This window comes from Heteronotia binoei, chromosome 14 (assembly GCF_032191835.1).
Source record: "Heteronotia binoei isolate CCM8104 ecotype False Entrance Well chromosome 14, APGP_CSIRO_Hbin_v1, whole genome shotgun sequence".
Taxonomy (NCBI): domain Eukaryota; kingdom Metazoa; phylum Chordata; class Lepidosauria; order Squamata; family Gekkonidae; genus Heteronotia; species Heteronotia binoei.
This window is the reverse complement of record NC_083236.1, coordinates 19218915-19231354: the sequence shown is the minus strand read 5'-3', so window position 1 is coordinate 19231354 and position 12440 is coordinate 19218915. Positions and strand designations below refer to the sequence as shown.

The window sequence follows — 12440 nt, the reverse complement described above, 5'->3', positions numbered from 1 at the left end:
ATATGCAAAGGAGTTCCTGCTACAAAAAGCCCTGGTTAATAGTCATTATTGGACCTAACCTCCATAAATTTGTTTAATCTCCTTTCCTCTCATTTGCTATACTGTTGAGCCCCTTGCCTAGTTTGGAATGATCTTTTTGGAGCTATTCACAATCAGTTTTGGTCCTTATCATCCTGAATAATTTGATGTCCTCTAAAATTGGAGGTGAGCAGAGAAAGGGGGCTCTCAGAGTGCTCCAAAAGGCTGGTGAGACTGGACTTCTTTTTACATAAGCTGTACTGAGTTTTGTTCACTAGGGCTTGTTCTTCTATATGATCAATAATTATTTCTCTAATAATAGTTTGCATCAAAATCAATAATTGTTAGGCTAACTGACCTGTAATTTCCTGGATCCCCTATGTATTCTTTTTAAATAATTAGTCTTATATTTGCTCCCTTCAAATATTCAGGAAAGGAAACCAGAGGAGCCCTGGGTGACCAGTGCCTAGATTGGATTGGTAATGGAGGGTACCCTTGTCACAGCTGATTTATGGTGACCTCTGCTGGGATTGTCAAAAGCAAGAGACAGTCAAAGGTGGTTTGCCATTGCCTGCCTCTGCATCATGACTTTGGCATTCCTCGGAGATCTTCCAGCCAAATACTGATCAGGGTTGACTCTGCTTAGCTTCCAAGATCTGACGAGATTGGGCTAGCCTGGGCAGATCAGATCACACATTAGTTTTTAATTCTTTTTAGTACTAGAACTTTATCCCTAATCCCTTCTGTTTGACTCAACTGTTTGAACAATCTTCCTGAAAACAGTGTGACTAGCCTCCTCACATTTTCTACAGGGGAAAAGGATACAACAAATTCATTCCATTCCTCTGTAATCAGACCTATTTTTGTTTAACAATACTTTCACCTCTTGGTATTCCAAGGGCGGCCCCATCATCTCTCTGGAGAGAGCCTTGCTTCTGATGCACGGAAAGATTTTTTTTCTTACTATTTTATATTATTTTATTGCCCACTTCATCATTAACTTACATTTGTTTTGCCAGAGCCTGTTCTTCTCTCATTTATCTTTTAGACCAATCAAGTTTAATTCTGAGTATAAGCTTTAAATTTGGTTGGTCTTAAAAGGTGCCACTGAACTCAAACTTTGTTTTATTGCTTCAGACCAACACAGCTACCCACTGGAATCTCTCATTTGGTTGGTTTGGGCAAGCCTTCTTTTGTTCGTTTATTAGTGACAAACACCAAACAGACAACAGTCAGAAGTTATAGGCAAAAAAAGATTTTCAAACTTTTTATGATTTTCAAACTTTTTATGTATGTTTTTTATCAAAATGGGGTAAGTACAAAAGTTCAAAGGGGAGGGGGGAAGGAGGAGGCATTTCAAACATTAATAGCAAGGACAAAACTTGTCTCAAATGGTAACCCCTTCATGGAGCGTAAAAATTATTCAAACAGGCAGTCTCAGAAAACGCTAAACAACCCACAGGAGATTAAAAGTTCATTCAGAAATTCTCTCTCTTTATACAGGCTCCCATGGATTAATAAAGTTGATTGTCCCTTGCAGTCTGGCCACTGTCCGTTTAGCGTTTGCACAATCTCTAATTGCGGCCTCCTCATGAGGTATTTGTTGTTAGCTTATTAACCATGCTGACATTTAGATTTGGTAGTACCTTTCCTAATCTTCAACCCATGGGAGTTCTTGGAAAGGTGAATCAATGGCACCTGAGCCCATGCCTCCATGTGAAGTGGCCTCTAAGCTGGCCATCTACTGCTACACTTCATATACTCAAGAGGCTAGTATACTGATTGTAAAGTACCACACGTGGAGACGAGAGTAGGGCAACATGGGTTTATTCCATGGTACGATACAAGATGGAGAGAGAGAACACGCGGGCCGGCTCCCGCATATATACAGCTGCCGGACTATTCAACCTTCTGGCCGGTCCAATGTTGACCGTCCGAATTTCCCGCCACACACTGTGATTGGCGGATTGGCGCGCCCAGCGCGGAGGCACTTGGGTGTTACTCAGTTGCCTCCGCGGCTGGGGTGGATGGGTGTTATTCTGCTGTCGTGGTCTTTATGAACTGGTTGCCTTCAGTGGGCGCCATACACTACACTCCTCCCCCCTTAGTTAGTAATATAGTCCTGGAGGTAGGCGGGGGGTCGACGCTCCCGTGCAGAACGCCTCGGTGTTGCTTGTGGTGCCGGGGTTGCTTCCGCCTCCGGGGTTTCCCCGGGGGTCTGAGCATTGGTGGGTTGTGGATCAGGGTCTGATGGTGGGTCCGCCTCTGCCGGTGTGTGTGGCCGTGGTGTCGGTGCGGGTGTCGTTGGGCTCTCCGCGGGCCTGGCCCCCTCCCTCATTTCCAGGGGTACCTCCGGGAGGGTCCGGCGGCGTAACTGATCGATGTGCCGGTGTAGAATCTGGCCCCCATCGGTGGAGACCTCGTAGTGGCGGGAGCCCATAACCCGTAATACCCGCCCGGTGACCCATTCTGGGCCTGCCGCGTAGTTGCGGGCGAACACCGGGTCTCCCGCGAAGAACCCCCTAGTCGCGTCTCTGACCTCTGGGGACCCGCGCACGTCTGGGGCTCGGTCGGGGTTTAGCCAATCTAGCCTCGTGGTGAGTTTGCGTCCCATGAGGAGCTCGGCTGGGCTAACCCCTGTGACTGGGTTGGGAATGACCCGGTTGTCAAAGAGGAACGCGGCTAGCCGGTGGTCCCAATCGCCCTGCACTATCCTGCCCAGGGCCTCCTTTGTTGTTCGGACCATCCGCTCGGCCTGGCCGTTGGTGGCCGGGTGGAAGGGCGCTGACCGGATGTGCCTAATGAGGTACCTCTGGAGGAACCCCTGGAAGTCCCCCGAGGTGAATGCTGCCCCGTTGTCCGAGACTATGGTGTCCGGAATACCGTGGGTGCACAGGACCTTACGTAATGCCCTAATGGCTGCAGCTGATGAGGTAGACCCTACGGGGATGACCTCTAACCATTTTGTGTATGCATCCACGATGATTAGGAAGATCTGTCCCTGGAACGGCCCAGCAAAATCAATGTGTAGCCTGGACCACGGTTTCCTGGTGGTCTCCCAGCGTGTAGCTGGGGCACTGGGTGGGTCCGGCCGCGACTCTTGGCATGTGCTGCATCTCCGGACCCAGTCCTCTATCTCACTGTCCATCCCCGGCCGCCATACGTAACTTCTGGCCAGGGCTTTCATTCTCACGATGCCTGGGTGTGTTTCGTGGAGTGATTCCAGGACCCGTTTCTGCAGAGGGGGGGGGACCACTACCCTGCTTCCCCATAACAGGCACCCTTTGTGTGCTGCGAGTTCCTCCCTCCGCATTTTGTAGGGTTTGAACTCTTCCCCCATGTTCCCCTCTGGCCACCCCCTCACCACCCAGTCGAGCACCCGCGCTAGGGTTTTGTCTTTTCTGGTGGTTTTAGCCACCTCTGCCGCATGGAGGGGTTGCTCCGGCAGTGACTCGATTGACATGACCTGGTGAGCTGGGGCTGGATCGGGGCCTGTGTCCGGGAGCGGCAACCGGCTGAGAGCGTCCGCGTGGCCCATTGCCTTGCCCGCCCTGTGAACCAGCGTGTAGGTGTACGAGTTAAGGAATTGATTCCATCTCAACACCCTCTGGGACAGGATTTGGGGAGTTTGTCGGTCTGGGGCCAGCAGACCCAAGAGCGGCTTATGGTCCGTCGCTATTGTGAACCGGCGCCCATATAAATAATCGTTGAATTTATGGACCCCCGCCACTATGGCCAGGGCCTCCTTGTCGATTTGCGCGTAGTTCCGTTCCGCCGAGGTCAGGGTGCGCGAGTAGTATGCGACCGGGACCTCCCGGCCATCCGGTAACTGGTGCCCCAGGACAGCGCCCACCCCGTACGGCGATGCATCGCAAGCCAGGATGACCGGGAGGCGCTCGTCGAAGTGATGCAGCACCGCGTTGGAGATGAGGACGTCCTTAACTGCCTGGAAGGCGGCGGCTTGCCTCTTCCCCCACACCCATGGAGCTTTTTTGTCCAGTAGACGGTGTAGGGGTTCGGCAAGGGCCGCCTTGTGGGGTATGAACGTGTGGTAAAAATTGAGGACCCCCAGGAAACTCTGGAGTTCCGCTTTACACGTGGGGGCAGGGGCTTGCACAATGGCCCTGGTCTTTTCTTCGGTCGGGTGGATTCCCTCTGTGTCCACTGCGAATCCCAGGAACTCCACCCGGGGCACCCCCAACATGCACTTCTCCCTCTTAACTTTCAGTCCAGCGGCTTGGAAACGGCGGAGCACCTCCCGGAGGCGGTTGCGGAATTCCTCCGGGTCCGGGGCGGCGATTAAAACATCGTCGAAAAACGGCTGGACTCCGGGGATCCCTTTAAGGAGAGCATCCATTATACTCTGGAAGATTCCCGGAGCCACGCTAACCCCGAACTGTAACCTGTTCACCCTGAACGCCCCCCTGTGGGTGACTATCGTTTGTGCTTCCGCTGTTTTGGCGTCCACCGGGAGCTGCTGGTAGGCTTGGGCCAGGTCCAACTTCCCGAAAATCTTGGACCCCGCAAGGGCTGCCAGCACGTGGCTGACCACTGGCACCGGGTATGGGTTGTCTTGGAGCGCTTTGTTAATTGTGCACTTGTAATCTGCACATATTCGCACGTCCCCGTTAGGTTTGACCGGGGTCACTATGGGGGTTTCCCACGGGGCGTAGTCGACCGGTTCCAGGACCCCTTGGGCTACAAGGCGGTCCAACTCTGCCTCGATCTTGGGCTTCAAGGCGAAGGGGACCCGCCTTGCTTTGAGCCGGATCGGTCTGACCGTCGGGTCGAGCGGTAGGGAGATGGCCGGGCCCTTGTAGCTCCCTAGCGACCCATCAAAAACGTCGGGGAATTCTCCGCACACACCCCCGAACCCCCCAGTAGTGGCTGTGCGCGCCACCTCTACTCTGATTCCCAGGGGGCCAAACCATGCTAGTCCCAACAGGGTGGTAAGTGGCCGCTTGACCACCAGGATGTCCAGGGGGCCTCTGAAGGACCCCCGCTCCACATGCACCCGTGCCCACCCCGCTATTTGGACCGGGTTTTGCTGGAAGTCCCGCAATATGAAATTTGCCGGTCGCAGCTGCAGCCCCTGGCCGGGCCGTAGCCTTCTCAGGGTCTCCTCCGCAATTATGGAGATGGAGGAGCCTGAGTCCACTTCCATGGTGCAGGGGGCCCCGTCTATGAGGACCGCCATCGTTATCTTGTTGGGGGTGGTGAGGGGCAAATTCAGTACCTGAAGTGAGGTGGAGGCGGTGGAGTGGGACTCTGCGGTCTCGTGGTGGGCGGTCGGTCGCTGGCGGTTGGGCTTGGTGCGGCAAGCCCGCGCTATGTGGCCGGTCTTTCCGCAGCTCCGGCAGTCCCAGGTCCGGTACTGGCAGTCCCGCCGATTGTGGGGGTCGCCGCAGCTGGCACACTTGGCCCTTTCGTTGGTGCGCTGGCTCGGTCGTTCGTTGGCTCGGGGTCGCTGTGAAGCTCGGGCGACGGATCCTGGGGCGCGCCGCGTCTGGAAAGCTTCTCCCTCGTCCTGGTGCTCGGGGTCCAGCTCCTCGTGGTGGGCGGTCTCGGTCTTTGCCCGGGGAAACGTCCGGGCGGTCCTTTCGCTCGCCACTGCCTCGCTGAAGGCTCCCTGGAGGGTGAGCTCTTCTTTGGCGAAGAGCTTCTGCTGGAGCCTTTCGTCGCGGAGGCCCCACGTGAATCTGTCGGCCAGGGTTTCTTCCAGCTGGGGAAAGTTGCAGTTCCCGGCGAGTTTTCGGAGGGCCGCCAGGTAGTCGGCGGCGGACTCTCCCGCGGTCTGGTCCCGTTTGTGGAACAGGAATCTGCGAGCCACCCGTGAGGGCTGTGGTGAGAAGTGGCCCGTGAGGAGTCGGATGATCTCGTCGTAGGACTTCTCCGCCAGGCGGGCGGGCGCCGAGAGACCCTTAGCGATCTCGAACGTGGCAGGCCCGCAGACGCTTAGGAGCACATCCCGCTTCGCCCCGGCGTCGGTGATCTTGTTGGCCCGGAGATAGAACTCGACCCGTTCCGAGTAGGACTCCCAGCCCTCGGGATTGGCCGGGTCGAAGGGCTCGAGGTAGCCGGTGATTCCGCCCTGGTTGGCCATGATGGCGGCGGCGGTCGTTCGTTGCCCAGATCTCCGTCGTAGCCGAGGAGGCTAGAATCCCACCTTCGTCGCCACTGTAAAGTACCACACGTGGAGACGAGAGTAGGGCAACATGGGTTTATTCCATGGTACGATACAAGATGGAGAGAGAGAACACGCGGGCCGGCTCCCGCATATATACAGCTGCCGGACTATTCAACCTTCTGGCCGGTCCAATGTTGACCGTCCGAATTTCCCGCCACACACTGTGATTGGCGGATTGGCGCGCCCAGCGCGGAGGCACTTGGGTGTTACTCAGTTGCCTCCGCGGCTGGGGTGGATGGGTGTTATTCTGCTGTCGTGGTCTTTATGAACTGGTTGCCTTCAGTGGGCGCCATACACTACACTGATGTTAGGCAGGGATGGGCAGGAAAAGAGATTACTGGGGTTTAGTGTTTTAATCCAGCAGGTCACGATTTCTCTTGTCATATGTGCTGGGCGCTAGAATAAAACAGGAGATACACTTCCCAGTTTGGAGTCAGAACACAGGAACAGCTTTCATGTTCGGTATCATATTCTCCCAGTGTTGTTTTAATTTTAATGCTGTGCATATCAGTTAAAAGCTAATTGTTTCCATTTCAAAGGAAGCTGTGCCTATGTCAAGTTGAGAAGGGTTCTCTATTTCTACATCACCATCTCATGCACTATGTTTAGCTAGAGGCTCAGAGGCAGTCTTTCTTTTGCAGACTGGCGGTCCTACCTCTGTTTCTGTGTCTCAGAGCTTCCGTCAAGCATCTGCTACAGCACCCAGTAGGGGCATCTGTAGGTAAAGTATTAGTTGTGTCATTTGTAGTGAAACACTACTTTCAGTATCGCAAGTAACAGTTACACATACGTGCCTTTTATAATAACAAGGGTGAATTATTTCACAGTGGAAGATCTAGCTATTTTGGAAGGTGAATGTCCTCAGCTTCCAGTATGCTTCCATTTAAGTGTTTTCCAACTGCAAGTACAGAAACATAATGTTAGTAGCTGCCTCTATGTGGGAAATTTTGTCTAGCCAAAAAATATGAAAGAACTAAAGGCTAAAGGAGATGCTTTAGCAGCATAGCCAGCCTATTACAGTGTAGCTCATGACCATTTCCTATAAGAGGAGGGGGGAAGGAGGAGGCTAGGCTTCCCAATCCCCAGGTCCCAGAGGGGGATCCCCCGGTTTTACAGGCTCCCCCCCTCCCCCAGCCAGCTGGCCGGCAGGGGAAGCCCCGCCCCCAGAGCCATCATGCACCTCCATGAACAATTCCCATAGGGAATGATGGGGAATTGAGCCGTGGGTATCGGGGGCTCTGGGGGGGCTGTTTTTTTGAGATAGAGGAACCAAATTTTCAGTATAGCATCTAGTGCCTCTCCCCAAAATACCTACCAAGTTTCAAAAAGATTGGACCAGGGGGTCCAATTCTATGAGCCCCAAAAGAAGGTCCCCCTATCTTCATTATTTCCTATGGAAGGAATGCATTTAAAAATTTGTGCAGGCCCTTTAAATGTGATGGCCAGAACTCCCTTGAAGTTCAATTATGCTTGTCACACCCTTGCTCTTGGCTCCACCCCCAAAGTCTCCTGGCTCCACCCCCAAAGTCCCCAGATATTTCTTGAATTGGACTTGGCAACCCTAGAGGAGGCATTTAAAACACAGGGTGATGAATCCTTGCCTCTGCTCTTCTCTCTCCACAAGCTTACTTCTGGCCTCAGATGCAGCAGGAGCAAAGCAACTGAGGAGGAGCTGTTCTGGAGGGGACCACATTGGGCCTACCTATGTGTTGGGGAATTTTATTTCCTTATATTACATAGAAACTTTTTCGTAGCACTGTTTCTCAAAACAAAACTTGTTCTCCCAGCATCTAATACAAGAAATGCAGAGTTGCTGTTCCATAAACATTATTATATGCTGTGCTTTTTAATACGATATTGGCTTGGTCACAGTATAATAATGCGGGTTGCTCAGCCACATTAATAGCCTGTATAATGCAGCTCTTTTGGATGCCGCTTCCATTCTTGCCTTGCTGTTTGTCATTACCACACTTGCTGAAATTGTTTCCTCTTCGCTTGTAAAAACTATGCATTCTTTTTGTACTTGTTTTTTAATTTCTGTGCTTTTGTTCCATTGTTATGCATGCAGTTCCAGTGCAGTGTATTCTGAATGTTGTCATCACAGTCCAGTGCAATCTGCCGTTGTCTTGAAAAATCCTGTCTGCCAGAATCCTCTATCCCAGGGGGCTACTGTGACAGTTATCTGTCAGGATACGGTGCAGGCTTCCAAGAGGAATCTTCACGGCCAGGACTGCGTCCTTGCTTCCAAGTCTAAGAATGGGAAAACAGCCCAAGCTCTGAAATTCTCCAAGTCCCTCAATGACATGGACCAGAATGCTCGGAGTACAGTTGAAAGCTTTAGCTACATGGATCGAACATGTTCAGAAGACAAATTGACACCCAGCCGGGAGCCATGTTTAAGGTTTACCAAATGCTCTCCCATGGAGAAGAAATCACTGAATCTTAGACCCTTTCCTTTGAGTAATTCCAAACCCTCTTACTTCCGGTCGCTCACCACCCTTTATTTGAGCCCTTCTGGGGCTAGTGATACGCAGAGCGCAGTGAACATCCCTCTTCTGGAGAGCAAGTGTGACCATGAAATGTTCCGGAGTGTGAAGCTGCTGCGCTACCTTTTCTCCTTCTCTCACAGCTCCAGCGCAAGTGGTCATGAACTGGAGAACTACTCAGGCCACCTCCAGTCCGAGAAGTCCTCCAGCATGGTGGTTGAGAGCACTGGTTTCTGCTCAGATGACATGGGAGACGACGATGTCTTTGAGGACGGTGCCTCTGTAAGGCTGGACGCTTGTGAGCTGCGGGCACCGCTTTGCTCTGTTGAGAAGGATAGTGACCTAGACTGCCCTTCCCCATTGTCAGAGAAATGTCCCCCTCTCTCCCCTGTGTCCGTATCTGGGGATGCCTGCAGGTTGGTTTAAGAACCGCCACCCTTCCTCTAACTCCTCCACTCTACCCTCTGTGTCTTTCTGCTCCTGCTTGCTTCATTATGTTCTGTATTTTAAAAAAATATGCTGGCACCCTACTTCCCCAATGTTTTTCCTAAGCAGAAGCTTTATTGTTTGAAAATCCAAAGCTATTTGTTTCCCATTCTGCCACAGAGTTTTTCTTCCCTTCCCCTGCTGAAGTCTCTTGTGACTTCAATGTGTTGCTTCTAGAAATGCTTTGGGTCGAAATAGGGGGCCCAAAAGGAAATTTAACTATGGGAGTTTGTTATCGCCCACCAAATCAAAAGATAGAGGACAATTATAATATGATGGAAGAATTAAAGATAGTGGCTAAACCTAAAAACTGTCGTAATAGGTGATTTTAACTACCCACAGATTGATTTGGTCAATATGTGTTCAGATTGAGAGAAAGAGATTGAGTTTCTAGACTCTCTCAATGACTGTGCTATGGAGCAGATGGTCACAGAACCTACCAGGGGTGGGGCGATCCTGAATTTGGTGAGAGATGTAAAAGTGATTGCACCACTTGGGAGCAGTGACCATAATGTTATTGATTTCACAATTTGTATAAATAGGGAGTTGCCCCAAAAGACCAGCACAACCACGTTTAACTTTAAAAGGGGTAAATTCTCTGAGATGAGGAGGCATATGAAGAGGAAACTGAAAGGAAAGGTAAATACAGTCAAAACCCTTGGGGAAGCTTGGAGGCTATTTAAAATTACAATCCTAGAAGCTCAGATGAAATATATACCACAAGTTAGGAAAGGCACAAACAGGTATAAGAAAAGGCCTGTAAGGTTAACAAACAAAGTAATGGAAACTGTAAAAGGTAAGAAGGACTCCTTTAAGCAGTGGAAACCTAGTCCAAGTGAGATTAATAAAAGGAATCACAGGCTGTGGCAAATCAAATGCAAGACTGTGATCAGGCAGGCAAAAAGGGACTATGAGGAGCATATTGCAAAAAACATAAAGACCAACAATAAAATATATTTCTTCAAATATATTAGAAGCAGGAAACCAGCCAGGGAGGCAGTGGGGCCCTTGGATGACCAAGGGGTAAAAGGATTACTGAAGGAGGATAGGGAAATGACTGAGAAGCTGAATGCATTTTTTGCCTCCATCTTCACTGTGGAAGATGAGAAGTGTTTGCCCACTCCGGAACCACTAATTTTGGAAGGGGTGTTGAAAGACCTGAGTCAGATTGAGGTGACAAGAGAGGAGGTCCTACAACTGATTGACAAATTAAAAACTAATAAGTCACCAGGTCCAGATGTCATACATTCAAGAGTTCTGAAAGAACTCAAAGTTGAACTTGTGGATCTCCTGACAAAAATATGTAATCTTTCATTGAAATCTACCTCCGTTCCTGAGGACTGGAAGGTAGCAAATGTCACCCCCATCTTTAAAAAGGGTTCCAGAGGAGATCTGGGAAATTACAGGCCAGTCCAGAGGAGATCCGAGAAATTACAGGCCAGTCAGTCTGACTTCAATACCGGGAAAGTTGGTAGAAACCATTATCAAGGACAGAATGAGTAGGCACACTGATGAACACAAGTTATTGAGGAAGACTCAGCATGGGTTCTGTAAGGGAAGATCTTGCCTCACTAATCTGTTACAGTTCTTTGAGGGGGTGAACAAACGTGGACAAAGGGGACCCAATAGATGTTGTCTACCTTGACTTCCAGAAAGCTTTTGATAAAGTTCCTCATCAAAGGCTCCTTAGTGAGAGTCATGGAGTAAAAGGACAGGTCCTCTTGTGGATCAAAAACTGGCTAATTAATAGGAAGCAGAGAGTTAGTATAAATGGACAATCTTTGCAGTGGAGGACGGTAAGCAGTGGGGTGCCGCAGGGCTCAGTACTGGGCTTCATGCTCTTTAACTTGTTCATTAATGATTTGGAGTTGGGAGTAAGCAGTGAAGTGGCCAAGTTTGCAGATGACACTAAATTGTTCAGGGTGGTGAGAACCAGAGAGGATTGTGAGGCACTCCAAAGGGATCTGTTGAGGCTGGGTGAGTGGGTGTCAACGTGGCAGATGAGGTTCAATGTAGCCAAGTGCAAAGTAATGCACATTGGGGCCAAGAATCCCAGCTACAAATAAAAGTTGATGGGGTGTGAACTGGCAGAGACTGACAAAGAGAGAGATCTTGGGGTCGTGGCAGATAATTCACTGAAAATGTCAAAACAGCGTACAATTGCAATAAAAAAGGCCAACGCCATGCTGGGAATGATTAGGAAGGGAATTGAAAACAAATCAGCCAGTATCATAATGCCCCTGTATAAATCGATGATGCAGTCTCATTTGGAATACTGTGTACAATTCTGGTCACCGCACCTCAAAAAGGATATTATAGCATTGGAAAAAGTCCAGAAAAGGGCAACTAGAATCGTTAAAGGTTTGGAACCTGTGAAGAAAGGTTAAAATGCTTGGGGATCTTTAGCCTGGAGAAACGTCGACTGTGGGGTGACATGATAGAGGTTTACAAGATTATGCATGAGATGGAGAAAGTAGATAAAGAAGTATTTTTGTCCCTTTCTCACAATATAAGAACTCGTAGGCGTTCAATGAAATTGCTGAGCAGTCAGGTTAAAATGGATAAAAGTACTTCTTCACCCAAAGGATGATTAACGTGGAATTCACTGCCACAGGAGTTGGTGGCGGCTACAAGCATAGTCAGCTTTAAGAGGGGATTGGATAAATATATGGCACAGTGGTCCATCAGTGGCTATTAGCCACAGTATATGTGTGTGTGTGTGTGTGTGTGTATATATATATATATATATTTAGGCCACTGTGTGACACAGAGTGTTGGACTGGATGGGCCATTGCCCTGATCCAGCATGGCTTCTCTTATGTTTTTAAGGTGGGGAAACCCCTCTGGAATGACAGAGTCAGGGGCTGTAGCTGGAGGAATGCCATCAGCAAGTCTGGCCAGAAGCCATTGACTTTGGGCTACTTGAGATGAGCAGTTTGAGATTAGACCCCTATCATATTTTTAAACTTGCCCTTCCTTCTACATAATTCTCCTTTCCCTATCTTTTGCTCATGACAACCCTGTGAGATAAATCATTCTGTGAAAGAGTGACTGGCCCCAGACACTCACGCTTTTCACAGTGCAACAGAGTTTGAGTCCTGTGGTACCTTTTAAGAACCAACAAAGTTCTATTCTTTTAAATAAAATTTTGTTGTCATATAAGTGTCACTGGACACAAACTTTGTTCTTTTGCTTTAGACCGACATGGCTACTCACATGAATCACTTTTTACAGCAGTGTGGGGATCTGAATTCAGATCTCCG

General features: G+C 49.8%; 1 protein-coding gene across 2 annotated transcripts in view; it reads left to right on the top strand.

The window, feature by feature from the left end:
* The window catches only part of LOC132582150 (uncharacterized), a 67677-nt gene that overhangs the window by 41660 nt on the left and 13577 nt on the right, over window positions 1-12440 (top strand). For both annotated transcript variants that reach the window (XM_060253626.1, XM_060253625.1), the window contains 2 exons: window positions 6847-6926; window positions 8274-9107. In XM_060253626.1, coding sequence (XP_060109609.1) covers window positions 6847-6926; window positions 8274-9107 — 914 coding nt within the window. The remainder of the gene's footprint in view (window positions 1-6846; window positions 6927-8273; window positions 9108-12440) is intronic.